The 17029-nt window shown below is 40.2% G+C and overlaps 1 protein-coding gene across 2 annotated transcripts in view; it reads left to right on the top strand.

Annotated features, from left to right (window-relative positions):
* The first annotated feature begins 6188 nt into the window (after nt 1-6188).
* Nucleotides 6189-17029, top strand: part of TIAM1 (T-cell lymphoma invasion and metastasis 1) — a 180944-nt gene continuing 170103 nt past the window's right edge. For both annotated transcript variants that reach the window (XM_006862526.1, XM_006862525.1), the window contains exons 1-2: nt 6189-6223; nt 15556-16529. In XM_006862526.1, the coding sequence (XP_006862588.1) occupies nt 15567-16529 (963 nt within the window). In that variant the 5' untranslated portion in view covers nt 6189-6223; nt 15556-15566. The remainder of the gene's footprint in view (nt 6224-15555; nt 16530-17029) is intronic.

Here is a 17029-nt window from a genome sequence, read left to right as displayed (position 1 = left end):
AAGAGTATTTTTTGATATCTACAGTCTGTATGCAGCAGTATCATTTCTGTTTAGAGCTTCTCTGTTGCTGAACATCACTCAACCCATAAATAAGGATGTCGTCTACAACGTTGCTCATCCTTTCACGGTGGCCTCCGAGGACAACAGTGGAATTTCTGGTCTGATCTTAGTACCAAGAACACTTTTCCTCTGAGCAATTGATTTGGACATTGTGAATTTTACATCTGCCTCTTTTCCCTATTTGAGTTGGCTATTCCAAAGCTTCCTGTTCAGCTGAGTCAGGTGTTAGATCAGCATGTCATGCCTTGTTCTCATTCTCTCACTTTGACTTAGCCTTTGTGTTCTTTCTTTTTACAGAGTAGTTAATTCTTCTTAGATGTATATCCTTGGATTCACTCTGAGTCCTTTCTTGAGTCAATTTGGGGAAAAAAAGAGAAGAACTTACATTATTTTAAAGTGTAATTTCTGAACCATTAAAAAATTTCCAAAGCCCCACATACATCCGTCCAGCTGCCCATCTGTCCATCCAGCCAGCCAGCTAGTCATCCAGCCAGTATAGATTTGGGCTTAGTGTGAATACTAAAAACTAAGTCCTTTTTTTTATTACATATATAAATAGTCAGGATACCAATTTGTTCAGCATATTGATCCAAGACATTCTCTCCCACTTTCCTCAGTTTAGGATAAGGGAAAATTTCCTGGTTCTCATTAATTCACTAATGATAGAATATTTTGAGACACTCAGACCGTGGTAAACAGAGTTGGAGTTCACATATTTATTTAGCATTTGTGTTTATTGTGTTTCATGTTGGTCCTCTAATTTCTTTCATTTAATAACCTTTTTTGGTATGTGTTAGATAAAGCAGCTATTATTGCAGGTAGTCCCTGACTTACCACAGGGTTTCATTCTGACCATTCCATCCTATGTCACTTCTGACATAAATTGAATACATTTTTTTGGAACGTTTTCCTTTTATTATCAGTGTCTTTATAAATGTGATCTTTGTCTTTGGGGGCTGGAAATATTACATATAAACTTATAGATGCATTGTAACACACACAGAAAATACACAAATCATAAATTTATTCCGATGATAACTAAGAGTTGAATGATGCAGGCATTTGTCATTTGGAGGTTATGGAAGGTTCTGGACATCTGGATTATCCCTGGGAATGGAGATAGCATGTCTAGTTAGAAAATTACTGAGTCCTTTTCTTTGTTTCTTCATATATTTCACAATAACTTCTCACTGCTTCTCGAATCTGCTTATTGACTTTTAGCACAGCTTTCAGCGTTTTTGTCTGTTTTCAAGCAACCCAAGTGCCTGATTTAGTTTAGAAAACTAAATCTCTATGGTAGTGTTTTCAGCAGTAAATCATCAAATTGAACATCTGAGAACAATACCACAGTAAATTACCTGTTGTATGTAGTACGTATTACTAATGATAAGATGTATCAAAACAAAAATGGACTGTTGTAAAGTACAGTTTGTCGTAACTCGAGTATGCTGTAAGTCAGGGACTATCTGTCACTAAATTATGTGACCCATTCTGAAAGTCATTTTTTCCTGATGACTTTCAGAATAGGTCATATAATTTAGTAGGTAATACAGCCTGTTATTTGAACCCAGGTATTGTGAGGACAAGCATAGTAAGTACCCTTTTCTCTTAGTTTGCTATTATTTGCAAAGACTATCAAATGACAGGATGTAGCTAATGGGGCGATTTTAAAGGTGAAGTGGAAAGTTCTAGTCTAATTGACTCTACAGGAGAGGCCATGGATTCAATGCCATGGACATAATAATTCTGACATTTGTCATATTCTTAAATCAGACTGTAGAATTTCAGTGGCAGAGTGCTCAGCCCTATCTATTTTTGTAGGTATTTGACATCTGAGATTTGTTTTGGTAATACCTCCCCAACCTCCAACATACATACACTCACATACTTCCTGGTGGAAACTGGTTATCTACTGCCTGACAGTGGAAATTGACGCTTGGAGTTGAAGATGTGAATCAGGGTGAGACTGGAAAAGTTGGTTATGTTCAGCATTTCCTTCACTGTGATGTGAGCGGGCCAACTAGAATTGCCAGATTTCATGAGCATGATTTGTGTGTGTGCATTGTTGGGTAACTTAAATAGGCCACATTTTCCAGCTGGATTAATTAATTCCCCATATTGTTTCCCACCCAATTTAGAACACAGATCCAGTTTCAGTGAGTAGACATAGATTAGGGATGGTGGTATTTTAGAAGCCTCCATATAGTGACCTTTCCCATAACACACTCCTTGTGGCTCATGACAATAAATGATAATGGAAATACTGTTGTTGTTGATAAGTGCCATCGAGTCAATTCCGACCCGACACATAAAGATCCTGCATAGGGTTTCCAAGGAGAAGCTGGTGATCCTGAACCACCAATCTTTGCAGTTCAAATGACTTTGCAAGCTGACGCGGTAGCCCACAGCACCACACCAGGACTCCTAGCCAGCGTTTATTGAGAGCTCACTATGGGCTGGGCACCAAACTGATTGTGTAACATAAAACCAGTTGCTATCAACTCCATTCCAAGTCAATGGCGATTCCATGTATGGCAGAGTAGAACTGTGCTCCATGGAATTTTCATTGGCTAACTTTTGGGATGTAGATTACTATGCCTTTCTTCAGATGTGCCTCTGGGGGTGGATTCAAGCCTCCAACCTTTTGCTTAGCACATGAATGGATTAACTGTTTATATCTCTGGTAGGGTAGTGGTTACAAATTGGGCTGCTAACCAAAGTCAGCAGTTCGAAACTACCATCTGTTCCGCAGGAGAAAGATGAGGCTTTTTGCTCCTGTGAAGATTTATAGCCTCGTAAACCCTGTACAGGGTCACTATGAGTCAGAACCAACTCCACGGTGCTTAACAACAACAACAACAACAACAAATTATTTAAGAACTTATTTGTATAATATGTTATTAAGTGCTGTGTAGTTGGTTCTGATTCATATTGACCCTGTATAGGGTTTCTGAGGAGTGGATGCTGGATTTGAACTGCTGTTCTTGGTGGATAGCAGTTCTGTGTTTATCCTACAACTCCACACCAGGACCCTTAGATGATCTCATTTAATTCCCATACCAATCCAATGGGTTAGCAACTATTCTTTTTGTTTGCAGATGGGTAAATTGAGTTTGTCCCAAATCATCTAATAAAGGGGTGAGAAACTTTTTTTTTTCTCTTCCAAAATATATAACATCATTCGTGGGCGATACAAAATTTAAAAATTAGTCTGCTATATTTACTCAGGCATTTAATTAACTCACCTCTAATGTGATGAATCCTGGTGTGGCACTGTGGGTTAATGCGCCAGACTGCAAAGCCATTTGAACAGCAAGGTTGGCGGTTTAAGCTCACCAGTTGCTCCTTGGAAACCCTAAACAGGGTCGCTGTGGGTCGGAACCGACTCGATGGCACTTCAAAACAACAACAACAATAATCTGTTTGGAACTGTGGTTGTTAGGTGGCAGAGATAAGACTTTACCTGATGCTTTCAGTCTGACTCCAGGGTGAAACTCCAATCACTGAGTTAACCTACTGCCTCCCCATGAAATCCAGTCCTTTGCAGCTTTTGAAGAAAGTTAGGTGTCTAGTTACCATTGTATAAAAATCACAAGGCCATAGTAGAATTAACCAGCTACAGAAAACATGAGTCCTGGTGGGCACATTGCAACAACCTCCATGTATCGAATGATTGCAAGATAACACGTGGCTTTTCATTACTCCACATCATTGGACCATTACTTAGCCAGAGTCAGTTACATTTTTTTCCACCAAAACCAGAAAACTGATACTAGATAGGCTGGTTTTTATTTTTTTCCCTTCATGTTAATGAAAAAATATCCTGTAACTTTTACTTCCCTCTCTGTAGTTTTTTACTCAGAAATTAGAAGATGACAGATACAGAAAAAAATTTAGTTTTTGGTAGTGGGAACATGTACTTTGTTTTCTCCATTAAAAAAAGGAAAAAAAAAATGCCTGATCAGCTTCCCTGGTGCAGGTGGAAGGAGAGTGGCCTGCAGGCCTTGTCTGCCTGCTAGAATCCAGCCTCACAAATTATTGGCAGCTGGTGCACCGTAAATAAGTCCATTTCAATATAAATGGGCTGTTGCTTATTAATTTCTGCCAGTTCCTAAGCTATTCAGGAACTGCTTTGCAAATGTGAAAATTTGCAGAGAGACATGGAAGGGAAGATGCCTAGGAAAAGGGGAGCAGACGGGCTGGCAGTGGGGGAATTATGGAAAGGGCATGTGTCATGGGGTAATAATGGGGTGTTGCTGAGAAAGAGTGCTCCTTTCCCAGCGAGTGTTAGTCACGAACTTCATGGTTAAATACCACCCTTTCCAAGAGAAAGGAGAATAATAACTTTGCTTGGTACAGGATGTATGTATTTATCAACTGCCTGTATGTGGCCCTCTTCCACAAAATAAGCAGTTTTCCTTGTGTTCCTGCTAAAAGTGCTCAGCATCTCAGATTCGGACCTTGCTGGAACCAGTAGCAGCAGGTAGTATCTCTCACTGGGCATTCCTGGGAGAAACGTCAAGTAGGAAAGTAGTAAGGTGGCGCTACCCTGGTTTCTTCAGGCCTACCTCCTTCCTGAGTATTTACAATTTTGTTTCAGAAAGCAGGCTTGTTTCTGTCTTTCATATTTCAAGTCTAAATAACTTTATTTCTGGAGTTATTTTATGCGTTAGTGAGTTGGATGTTTTATGTATGGTTTTCATGATTCCATTTTGAATTTGATGTTTGATAGTTTAAGAAAACAGGCATATGGTTAGGAGGCCTATATATTTAATCTAGAGTCCTGGTGTGGCACTGTGGGATAATGCACTGGACCGCAAGGTCAGTTTGAACCACAGTATAGGTTGTTCAAACTTACCAGCCGTTCCTTAGAAACCCTATACAGGTCGCTGTGAGTCAGAATTGACTCAATCACATTGAACAACAACAGCATATATTTAATTTGGTCTTTTGTTTTCCTGTTTAGTTCCAGAATTTTTTTTTTTTTCTAACTTCCTTTATATATGTAGCTCTACTTGAACTGCAAGGTTGGCAGTTCAAACTCACTAGCAGTTCCCTAAACAGCATCTCTATGAATTGAAACTGACTTGACAGCATTTAACAACTTCAGGAATAACTGAAGTTATTAGAGGGGATGAAGAAATTAGAGGGGATGATGGAAACCACCTTTTTCGATTATGTAACATTTTAATCTATGTTGTTTTTGTCAAGTGCCGTCGAGTTGGCTTCGACCCATAGTGACCCTGATACATTAAAATGAATAAAATAACTCAGTTTTTTAGGCCTATTTGTTACCACAAGATTAAATATACTTCCATGTATTTGCTTATCTAATGAAGCATGCAATTTTATTGTTATAGATAACTGTTGCATTGTTAGAATTGGGGCAGGCATTTCACATGAAAGGAGGCCTAGTTATGCAGTGGGTTACATGTTGGGCTGCTAATCACAAGGTCAGCACTTAGAATCTGCCAGCCACTCTGTGGGAAAAATAGGAGGCTTTATGCTCCTATAATGATTTTTAACGTCAGAAACCCTACGTAGGGTCGAAATCGACTCAATGGCAATGGATTCTTGGGTGTGCCAATATTTGAAAACTTTCAGCTGCTAACTGGTTAGAAGTTTGAGTCTACCTAGAGGCACTTGGTAGCATAGTGGTTATGAGTTGGGCTGCCAGAGGGAGAAAGATGAGGCTTTCTGCTCCCGTAAGACTTACAGGCTCAGAAACCCTATACAGGGTCGCTATGAGTCGGAACTGACTCCACGGCACATAACCACCACCAACACCAGAGGCACCTGAGAGAAAAAGTTACTTCTGAAAAATCAGCCTTTGGAAACCCTGTGGAGGTGTTCTACTCTGGCACTCTGGATGGCAACTGGTTTATTTCAAATGAAGTTGGTGTTGGAGAATCAATGAAAACGCCAATCAGCTACGTACTGACTGATCATTTCCTTTCTCTCTTTTTTTGTTCCTCTCCTCTCCAGGTTTTTGACTCATTTTCACAGACTCAGATGAAACCATGAGGGCAACCCTAAGGGACAAGTGCTGACAGACGCCCCAGCCCCTGTCACGGTTCATCCTGATATTCTTACCAATCTCAGTAGCTAAATGCCACAGTGCTCTTGGGGCAAGTTGGGCTGGGGACCACTATTGCCTTTTAAGGTAGGTTTATGTGTCTATATTTAAGTTTGTATATGTATGCATGAATCAGTGAAAATAGTTCAAATCTGAAAAGACAGATATATTTTATTTTAATTGACATGGCTATATTACGGCTGTATAGCTCGTGGGAAAAAAAAATTTGGAATCACTTCTTAGGATTCAGGTTACACCCATTTAACAATTCAGAAGCATTTGTGTTAAAACTGGAAAAAGAAAATGCAGGTGCCTATGAAATCTTTCCTCCTGTGAATTGCCCTCAGGGCTTTAAAAATTGATCCCAGAGATTCAGCATCTTTATATTGGATTATATTTGAAAAAAGAAAACCTGGCTTCAAAATCTTACTTCAAAGTAATGATCTATTTTGTTTCTGCTTTGGATAATCTTTAAAAAGCAAAAATAAACACCATCATTATAATCTTTTTGAATCAAAGATCATCTTATATTTGTTGTAAAACTTTGGTGTTTAGTCTCATGTGTTAGGGATATTTATGTGTGACTTAGCAAAACTGTTTTCATTGGTTTGTAAAGATTTAGCAAAAACTTTCAGAACTTTTTCTCTGTTTAATCTTAGTTTCCCTTCCCACCTCCCCCCATCTTCCAGCTCAGTTTCCAGTAGGGAAAGAAAGAACAGGCTTGAAACCAAGACCTCCCACTAGAATCTAATTTTAAATTTGCAATCTGTTGTCTTGTGATTTTTGCTTCAAATTTAACTTTGAAATAAATACATTTCATCCTTTCTCCTGCAGTTTTGGAGGTCTGTTTTCAAGTCATAGAAGGGTGATCTTTATGTTTATTTGAATACATTTTTAAATACCTCAAGGGAGTGAAAAATTATTATGAATAATTATAATTTATATAGTTCAGTAAATGCCTTATGGTTGGATTACAGAAAACCATTACTCAGGATACAGAAACTTGCTCTAGCAGTTAATTTTTGACTTGAGCATGAAATGAATTGGGTCATTTTGGATCCACCAATAGGATCTCATGTTTTATACATTTGAAGTGTGGGCAATTTTAGTAATGAGTTTTCCTACTGGGAAGAAGTCTACCAAAATGTTAGTGTACAATGATGACGGAGATAGATTTCCTTGCCACTGAAATGAGCAGAGAGTATATAAGAAATAAGAAGACAGTGTGCACAACTAACTCATATGCACAGGCACAATGTGAGAAGGCTAAGCAAATGTCACTGGAACTTAGTGATTACATCCATGCTCGATAGGGCTTTAAAGAATTTACCCAAATCATCTGTTTCTGGTTGGGGTTTGGTGTTTTTTTGTTGTGTTGATTTTTGTTAAGTGCTGTCCAGTTGGTTCCAACTCATAGTGACCCATTATAGGGTTTCTGAGGAGCAGTGGGTGGGTTTGAACCACCACCTTATGATTCAAACTGACCTTGGGGACCAGTGCTTATCCTACAGCTCCACACCCACTGTCTGTTTATTGTAATGCCTTTTTGTTGCAATATGTTGTAGTCCTTAGGTACTCATTTGTTGTTGTTAAGTATCATTGAGTGGGTTCTGACTCACAGTGGCCCTGTATAGGGTTTCCGGGGAACAGCTGGTGGGTTTGAACTGATGATCTTGTGGTTCACAGTCCAGTGCTGATCTTACAGCATCACACTAAGAGTCCAGCTACTCATTTAGAGATAGGCAATTTGAAAACCCATCTAGCTGTACCATGGAAACAAGGGCCTGGTGATCTGCTTCTGTAAAGATGCAGTTTGGAAAACCCTATGGATCAGTTCTACTCTGTAATAAATTAGAACAGCATGAGTCAGAATTGACTTGATGGCAATGAATTTGGTGTTTGGTTTGATCAGCAAGATACCTGCATACTTAGGTTCTTCAATGATCAAAAACCTAGTGTCTTTAAACACTTGAACATGTTTTAATTTTACTTTCTTACCATACTAAGAACTGCATGTTTAATGTAGGAAATTTTGTTGTAAGGTATCACCAAGTTGGCGCTATGTACAACAGAAGGAAAAACTTCCTGGTCCTGGGCCATCCTCACGATTGTTCTGTCTGTTCTTCTTAGTGAGGGCCTTACTCTTTTTTCCTTCTCTAGTGACTGATCCCTCCTAACAATATGTCCAAAATACAAGAGATGAAGTCTTACCATCCTTATTTCCAAAGAGCTTTCTGGCTGTACTTCATCCAACACAGATTTGTTTGTTCTTTTAGTCCATGGTATTTTCAATTATTCTTTGCCAATACCACGGTTCAAATGTATCCATTCTTCTCCGGTCTTCTTTATTAATAGTCCAACTTTCATATGTATACGAGGCCATGGAAAATACCATGAAAATTTGGATTAACACACACACACAAACAAACAAAACAAGATAATTTTGGAAAATTAAAGTTAAACATAAGCACTCCATCCAGAATGGTCACTTAAAAAAAATTCTTAAATAGGTTTATCATATATGTATGTATTTTGTTTTTTATTTGGGGTGGGGATGTACACCAAAACACTCAGGAATATATAAACATTTAAACAACCAAAGGGCACATTCTGCAAGCCTGCCTCCTGGCCGCCAGCACAAAGTATTTCTCTTTCCATGAGTCTAGAGTCCTCAGCTGCTCTATCTCTCCATGTCATCATCTCTGCCTCCATCTCTGGTGTTGCTGCTTCTCTGGATAGGGTCCTGTATTCCCCTCATGCTCTTCTCCCTTGATGGTTCTAGGGTCCTGTGTTCCTGGACTATAAGATTAACTACTCCCCCTTTATGTTACAAAACTTCTACCTTACAGTTGTGACAATTACAATTAGCCATGATACCAACTACTCACTTTTGAATCATAAGAATCTTATCCCCATCTCCTTTTACCAGACCCGTCTAGACATGATGAAAACAGTTCAGTGGGGATTCTACCTTTCCCCCGCATACTCTGAAACTAAAACTCCCTTTTGAAAACTTGTAAACCAGTCAGTTTGTGCCTTTATAGGCCCCTCCCTCTAATTTTAGGTATCCAATGTCTAAGTTGCCCGTCGTATGTGTTTGATTTTGATTCTTAATATTCTTTAAGAAAACGTTAGTCTATGCAAGGCTGTATCTTGTATGCACACCTTACAAGTGAATTTTTCTTTCTGAGATTAAGAGGAATTTTGCACCACCGATGTTTGAACCCCATGGTAGTGTGTACTTGTTCATCCACTCCAGAACAGGACAAGCCTGGCAGACTGACCCACAGGGCAGAGTTCTGATCTTGTGGAGCGGCCCTTTTCCTCAACTTAAGGTTAGAATATATTACTATCTGTTTGGAGTACTCCCTAAACCTCTGGTCGCACCTAGAAAATAAGATTTACCAATCCATAAAAATATTATTATAATTTATTAGTCCTCAGCACGACGAGGTAATTTCCAATTTCCCTATGTCTTTTTCATACTCTCCTCTTTTTCCTTCTAAACAATCTGAAGTTGCAGAAGTATTTTTGTTTTCTTTGCCCAGCAACTGTGACCATGAGGTAGCCTTCTATTAATTGGAATGTTTTCTCATTCAAAATGTAATACCTGTGTGGTTTAAAAATGTGGGTTACTTGTCATATCTTGGATCTTACTAATCTAACCTTTTTAAATGTTGTGGTAAATATTTATGTAACAAAACATACATCATTTCAACATTTTTATATGTACAATTCAGTGACAGTAATCCTGTTCATCTTCTTGTTTTATCAGCACCAGTATACATTCACAATAATTTCTATCATTCGTAACCTAAGTTCAATATCTTCTAAGCAATGACTCCCCATTTCTCCCTTCCTTTTGCTTACCACCACTGTAACCACTTATTAACTTAGATCTTTAAAACACTTGCCTATTCTATGTATTTCATGTAAGTGAGATTGTATAATATTTGTCAATTTGTTTACATCTCCTTTTTGTATGTGTTCTATTTCTCATTCATGTGTAATAATAATTCATGTTGTAGGATAAAGCACTGGACCACAAGGGCAGTCACAAGGTCGGTGTCTCAAACTCTACCATTCGCTCCTTGCAAACCCTATACAGGGTCGCTATGAGTTGAAACTGAATCAATGGCACTTAACAATAATAAGAATTTCTCTACTCATGTATAATAATAATAATGCATGTTCATAATGGTCTTGCACAGACATTACTAGCAGTTCATTTACTTTGAAGAGTGTTCACCTTTACCTCCTAGAATCCAATGATAACAACTGCTGTATATTCTTTGTGTGATAATTCCAACATATGGGTCACCTTGAGGTTGGCATCAGTTGTTAGTCTTTTTTCTTGAAAATTGGCTATATTTTCTCTTTCTTTGGGATGTATTGTGGACATTTATACTTACTATGTTGTGAGATATTGGGTCCCATTAGTATCGTGTGGCGAGTGTTGATATTCTTTGTTGTTGCTGTATCAGGCAATCTATCTAGTTTATCTGCACATTTTGTCTCACCTTTGGTGTGTGGATGCTATGTCACTTCAGCTTTCAAAGCCTTATGCTATACTATGTTAGACTTGTTCCACACGTATGTCATTCAGGGGTTGTTGTTGTTGTTGTTACATGCCATCGAGTTGGTTCCAACTCATAGTGACTCTATATAGGGTTTCCAAGAAGCAACTAGTGGGCTTGACCTGCCAATCTTGTGGTTTGAAGTCCAGTGCTGATCCTACAGTGCCACACCAGGAGTTTCTGTAAAGGATTTTAAAAAAGTAAAAGTCACTTTTTGTCTTAAAGTTGCTTTAAAGCTCACAGGAAAGATGAGTACACATATAAGTCAGATTTTTGTTTCTATAATTAAAATAAAAATGAATGATAAGCACTGAAGGACACCATGCTTGGCAAAGCAGAAGGTCAGCAAAAGATTGGACAACCGCCAATGAGGTGGACCGACACAGTGGCTGCAACAATGAGCTCAAACATAACAATTGTGAGAATGGTGAAGGACCAGGCAATGCTTGGTTCTGTTGTGCATAGGGTTGCTTTGAGATGCAACTGGCTCAGTGGCCCCTAACAACAACAACAGCTAACTGACCCACTACAGTTTTACATGAGAAGACTAGGACATTTCAGTCCAGCAGCCCTTTAAGGGTGTCTGGCAGGTTTTACTCCTTAAAGGAGATGATGCCGTTGTCTGCAGTGGACAGTTTTTCATCATGCTTATTTCTTTGCAGAGTCCCCCACTGACCTCCCATGAGCCTTCAGTGTTTTCACTGAGCTTTCTGGAAAAAAGTTTCAAATTAACAGGGGTTTCAGCAGTCCCCAGAAACTTATTTCTCTTAACTTTAGTTGTTTCATACTTCCTGCTGGCTCTGTTTCTCTCATCTCCAGAGAGTCCTCTTGGTAGGATTTAGGCGATTTGGCAGGCATCACAAAATTCTAGTTCTGAAGATAAAAGTGGCTTCTTTCCTACCTTGGCTGACTGAACAGAACCTTGCTACTAAAAATGCTATTAATACAACTGGCTCGTCAGCATGATACATGACGTGCTGTCATTCCTGAAGGTTGGGGCCATTTCCTTTAGGAAACTTCTTCTGAGGCTTTTAACTTGATGAGTTTTTTGTTGGCAGAAACAAACCTAACCAGAAATGTGTTGCTGAAAATATGTCTATCAATTCATATTTGCAAACTTTTGATATAGATTTAATTGTTGTTGTTAAGTGCTGTGGAGTCGGTCTGACTCATAGCCACCGGTGTAGGATTTCCAAGGAGTGGCTGATGAGTTTGAACCACTGACCTTATGGTTCAAGCTGACCTTGCATTTCAGTGTTTTATCTTACATCGCCACACCAGGACTCCAATCATTGCTTAGGCTAGATGACAGTTTTGCTTTTTCTTACACTTGATTTATTTCCCCGTAATTCTTTTACTTTTTAAATTTACCTTTATATGATTCCTAAAAGTGGGGCTGTGGGTAAGAGTTGGCCTCAGTCTTTTATTATTAGCAAAACATAGGGACACATAAGATAATTTCTCTTCTGCCTCCAAGTGACATCAAGTTAGTTTCTACTCTTGATGCCCCTATGCATTGCAATGTAGAACTGTGTTTCACAGGATTTTAAATTATATCACCCTTTACATTTTAGTCTTTATCTTTTGGAAGTAGATTGCCAGGTTGTTCTTCTGAGGTGCTTCTGGGTAGATTTGAACCCTGGACCTTTTGGTTAGTAGCTAAGCATTTTCCTGTTTGTATTTGAAATTCTTTTGGGTATCTTAATTTATACTTTAAAAAAAAAAAAAAAAATTCCGAGTATCTTTGCTATGGCCCTCAATGTTAGTGAAATGCTAATGATGTTGCTGCTGTCTTTTAGGATATGTAACTTTATTGTTTAAGGGGTACTGAATTTCAATGAGAGGAAATGTAAAACTTTTGGAAATAGTGGTGATGTTTGTACAGCATATTTAACAAAATGAGTATTTCTGAACTATACACTTAAAATGGCAAATTTTAAATTTTATATTACGTATTTTATCAAAATTACGTTTAAAAAAATGTGGCTCATGCTGCTGTTGTTAGGAATATGCATAACATAAATGGTCAAACGTGGAAGGTGACCTTTTAATTTTACCTGTACTGAGTTAGGAGTCCCTGAGTTGTGCAAATGATTAATGCGCTTGCTGCTAGGAGGTTGGGGGCTTGAGTTCACTCAGAGGTGCCATGGAACTAAGGCCTGGCCACCCATTTTCCCCCAAATCAGTCATTGAAAACCCTGTGGGACACAGTTCTCTGATAACACACATGATTTGTTTTGTTGTTGTTTTTGAAGTGTATTATTTGTATCTTATTTCTTAAAGACATTAGAAAGATGTGAATACTGCTTTGGAATACATTTGCCTACTAGTAAAAAGGAACTTAGTTTTCTTGGACAATTACCTGTAAGAATCCTGTGATGTGTGACCTGGTAGGGAATGTTCCAGGATGGGTATACCTTCATATCTGGTGTCTGTATGAGTTACCTCTGAACTCACTGGAAATTTAAATTGATCTTTTCTCTTCTTATTGGCATATTTTTCATTTTAGTAACCATGTGCTTGTGAAATTTAAGCAATGTTTTAGATTGAATAGTAGAATTGTAGAGTGATTTCTAGATCAATATGAAAAAACAAAAATCGAAAAAGTTTCTATCTCGTCAATTCTGACTCACGGCTATACCATGTGTGTAAAGTAGAATCTCGTTCCATAAGGTTTTCATAGCTGTGACTTTTCAGATGCAAATCACCAGGCTTTTCTTTCAAGGTGCCTCTGGGTGACTTCAAACTACCAACCTTGTGTTTAACAGTCAAGCACTTAACTGTTTGTGCCACCCTGGGGACACCATAGATCAGTGTGAAGACATACTACATTCTAGGGAGTTTCCAAATCCTTTGTAAGGTTCAAGTAAGTTTACTCCCTCTTTGGCTTGATTATTAACCTAAAGGAGTCCTGGTGTAGCGCTGTGGGTTAATGCACTGGACTGCAAAGTTGCTTTGAACCACAGGTCAGCAGTTCAAACTCACCAGCTGCTCCTAGGAAACACTATACAGGGTCGTTATGGGTCGGAATCGACTTGATGGCACTTAACAACAACAAGATGCTTGGTGATTCAGTGGTTAAGTGCTCACTTGGTAACTTGAAAGATTGGTGTTTCTAACTTACCTGCCACTTTGCAGGAGAAAGATGTGGCGGTCTGTTCCTGAAAAGATTACAACCTTGGAATCCATATGGGGCAGTTCTACTCTGTTCTTCAGGGTTGCTGAAGACCCAATAGTGAGCTCTCAGTATTTATTCTTTTTAGTTAAGATCCTCGGTGTGGCACAGTTTGTGCTCATTTGCTAGCCTGAAGGTGGGTGGTTTGAACCCACCTAGAGGAAAGGTCTGATGATCTGCTTGCATAGATCACAATCAAGTCTGCTCTGTAACACATTTGACTTCTGGGTACCCTCCCTGACTAGACTGTCAGCTTCATGAGCACAGGGAATATCTGTTTTGTTCACGGCACATGGTTGTGTACATGTTATGTACCCAGCACATGGTAGGTGCTCAGTCTATTTTCTGAATGAGTCACTGACTGTGTAGGTGCTAAGAGGGTCAGACCAGGGAAACTGCCCAGCTTCTATGGTTTTTCCTTCTTTTCTGCCATTTCCATGGAGCTATCAGGACTAACTCGAGGGCAAAAAACAACAATCACAAATATATGTAATTTGAAGTGGTGTATGGAGACCTTATTATGGAGTAAGGAGAATGTGCTAAATAGAGGCCTGATTTTTGAGCTTTGAGGATTTTTCTGTGTCCCATATGTAGTAACAGAGCTGTGTCTTCCTGTCACTGTGGGAGTGGACAAATGCTTTTGCTATCAAGGGACTTGAGTTAACCTGAGTGGCCCCAAAAGGTGAAGCACAGTGAGTGGGCATAGATTTCTCTTTTGCTTTGCCCCATCTCTTTCTTACCCTGCCCTCCCACCCCCACAAAGACAAGAAAACAAACGACAACAAAAAAGCAGGATCTTTAGATTGCTTGGAACTTAAGATAAAAGCCATTTCCTTTTCATTTTGATTTTTCAGGAAGGATTTACATCTTGTATTTTTGCATTCCTGATTGCTTTTGAAAAGTGCATACAGTTGTAATCACTTTCCATGCTGGAGACCTGGGTTCGGTTCCTGGCCAGTGCACCTCATGTACAGCTGCTACCTGCACAGGTTTCAGTGGAGACTAGAACAGTCCAGGAAGAAAGGTCTGGCAGTGTACGGACAAAAATCAGACAATGAAAACCCGAGGGATTACAAAATTCAATTGTAGATCACAACATGCTATGGGTCAGGCAGCTAACAACGATATCCATATGATGGGCTTTCAAAAAGTTTGTGGGGAAAATTCCATTATCTTTAATTCCATTTTTCCTCAGTTTTTGTAGGCCCCCTTGTATGCATCAAACAAAAAGTCAGTCACTCTTTTGACTGATACCTTGGTTTGTACGTATAGAGTTTTCAGTGTTGGAATAGGAGCAGGACTTTAAATGTATAAACATAGCAAGCATGCCAGAAGAAAGCAGAGGACTTCAGGCTTTCCAGCCCCACAAAAACAATACTCTCCTGTGTGCCTCATGGACTGCCACCTTCTGAGAAAGTCTAATTCTCTAGTGAACTTATGTATGCTCTTATTTCAGGTCTCTATGGCAGGCTAAGCAGATGATGTTTGTTCCATCTGCTACAGTGTCGGAGCTCATGTACCTGCCAGGTGCATATAGGATGTTGTGATATAACCTCCCTTTTCCTCCACAAGCTAAATGTTTTCCCTGCCCCCGTGCTGAGTGCAGGTACACTATCCCTATTAGCAACTGCGTTAATTTCCTCCTTTTTTTTCTCTCTTTGTGACAGACCATAAAACCATGGGAAACGCAGAAAGTCAAAATGTCGAGCATGAGTTTTATGGAGAAAAGCACGCAAGCCTGGGGCGCAAGCACACATCTCGCTCACTGCGCCTCTCGCACAAGACACGGCGCACGCGGCACGCCTCCTCAGGGAAGGTGATCCACAGGAACTCCGAAGTCAGCACTCGGTCCAGCAGTACCCCCAGCATCCCCCAGTCCCTGGCTGAAAATGGCCTGGAGCCCTTCTCACAAGAGGGCACTCTAGAGGACTTTGGGAGTCCAATTTGGGTGGATCGTGTGGATATGGGCTTGAGACCCGTCTCCTACACCGACTCATCTGTCACTCCCAGTGTAGGCAGCAGCATTGTCCTCACGGCAGCCTCTGTGCAGAGCATGCCAGACTCCGAGGAGAGCCGGCTTTACGGGGATGACGCTACATATTTGGCTGAGGGTGACAGGAGGCAGCATCCCTATACATCTAACGGGCCTACTTTCATGGAGACCGCAAGCTTTAAGAAGAAACGCTCCAAATCTGCAGACATCTGGCGGGAGGACAGCCTGGAATTCTCACTCTCTGATCTGAGCCAAGAACATTTAACAAGCAACGAAGAAATCTTGGGTTCCGCCGAAGAGAAGGACTGTGAGGGGACTCGGGTGATGGAAGCTCGGGTGAGCCCGCGGCAGCTCAGCACCTGTCAGCGTGCCAACTCCCTGGGTGACTTGTATGCTCAGAAAAACTCCGGGGTGACGGCGAACGGGGGGCCAAGGAGCAAACTCACAGGCTATTGTCGGAATTTGGTATCTGATATCACAGATCTTGCAAACCATAAGATGCCACCAGCTGCTGCCGAAGAGACTGCTCCTTACAGTAATTATAATACACTTCCCTGTAGGAAATCGCACTGCCTTTCTGAAGGTGCCACCAACCCACAAATTAGCCATAGCAACAGCATGCAAGGCAGAAGAGCAAAAACAACTCAGGTAAAGCGACTGGAATTGGTTTCAGTATTTTGTCTTGGTGCATGGCTTTCTCTAATGCATGACTTGGCTCTCCAAAGACCTCCCCATCTTTTGATCGGGCTTTAACCTGTTTGCCTGGTGGCTGTTGCAGTGGGTGCCGCTTCTCTAAGCATTTGTCTCTTTGGGCTCCCCACCCCTCTTATAGTGCTGTGTTTATAAGGGGGTGGGGATTAGGGGAAGGGTGGAGGGTACTAGGAGGGAGAATCAAGCTGATAAGTTCAGATTGGAAAATTGCCTTTACAACTCAGTTCTTGAACAACCTCTCACTCATGCAAAGCTTGCTTGAGAGCATGGGCCTTTCAGTGGCCAAACGGGTATGGTGGGTTGTGGGCTCCTGAAATGGATTCCTTCAGTGCAGCAGGTGCAAAGAAGTTGGTTGGAAGCTTGGTTGAGGAGGGTGGGTGTGGGCCATTTGTCCGCTTCTCTCAGCGGTTGGCAGCCTTTCTGCCTTACCAGGAGCC

This window comes from Chrysochloris asiatica, unplaced genomic scaffold, assembly GCF_000296735.1.
Source record: "Chrysochloris asiatica unplaced genomic scaffold, ChrAsi1.0 scaffold00049, whole genome shotgun sequence".
Taxonomy (NCBI): domain Eukaryota; kingdom Metazoa; phylum Chordata; class Mammalia; order Afrosoricida; family Chrysochloridae; genus Chrysochloris; species Chrysochloris asiatica.
The sequence above is the reverse complement of the archived record's forward strand: the minus strand, read 5'-3'. Positions and strand labels throughout refer to the sequence as shown.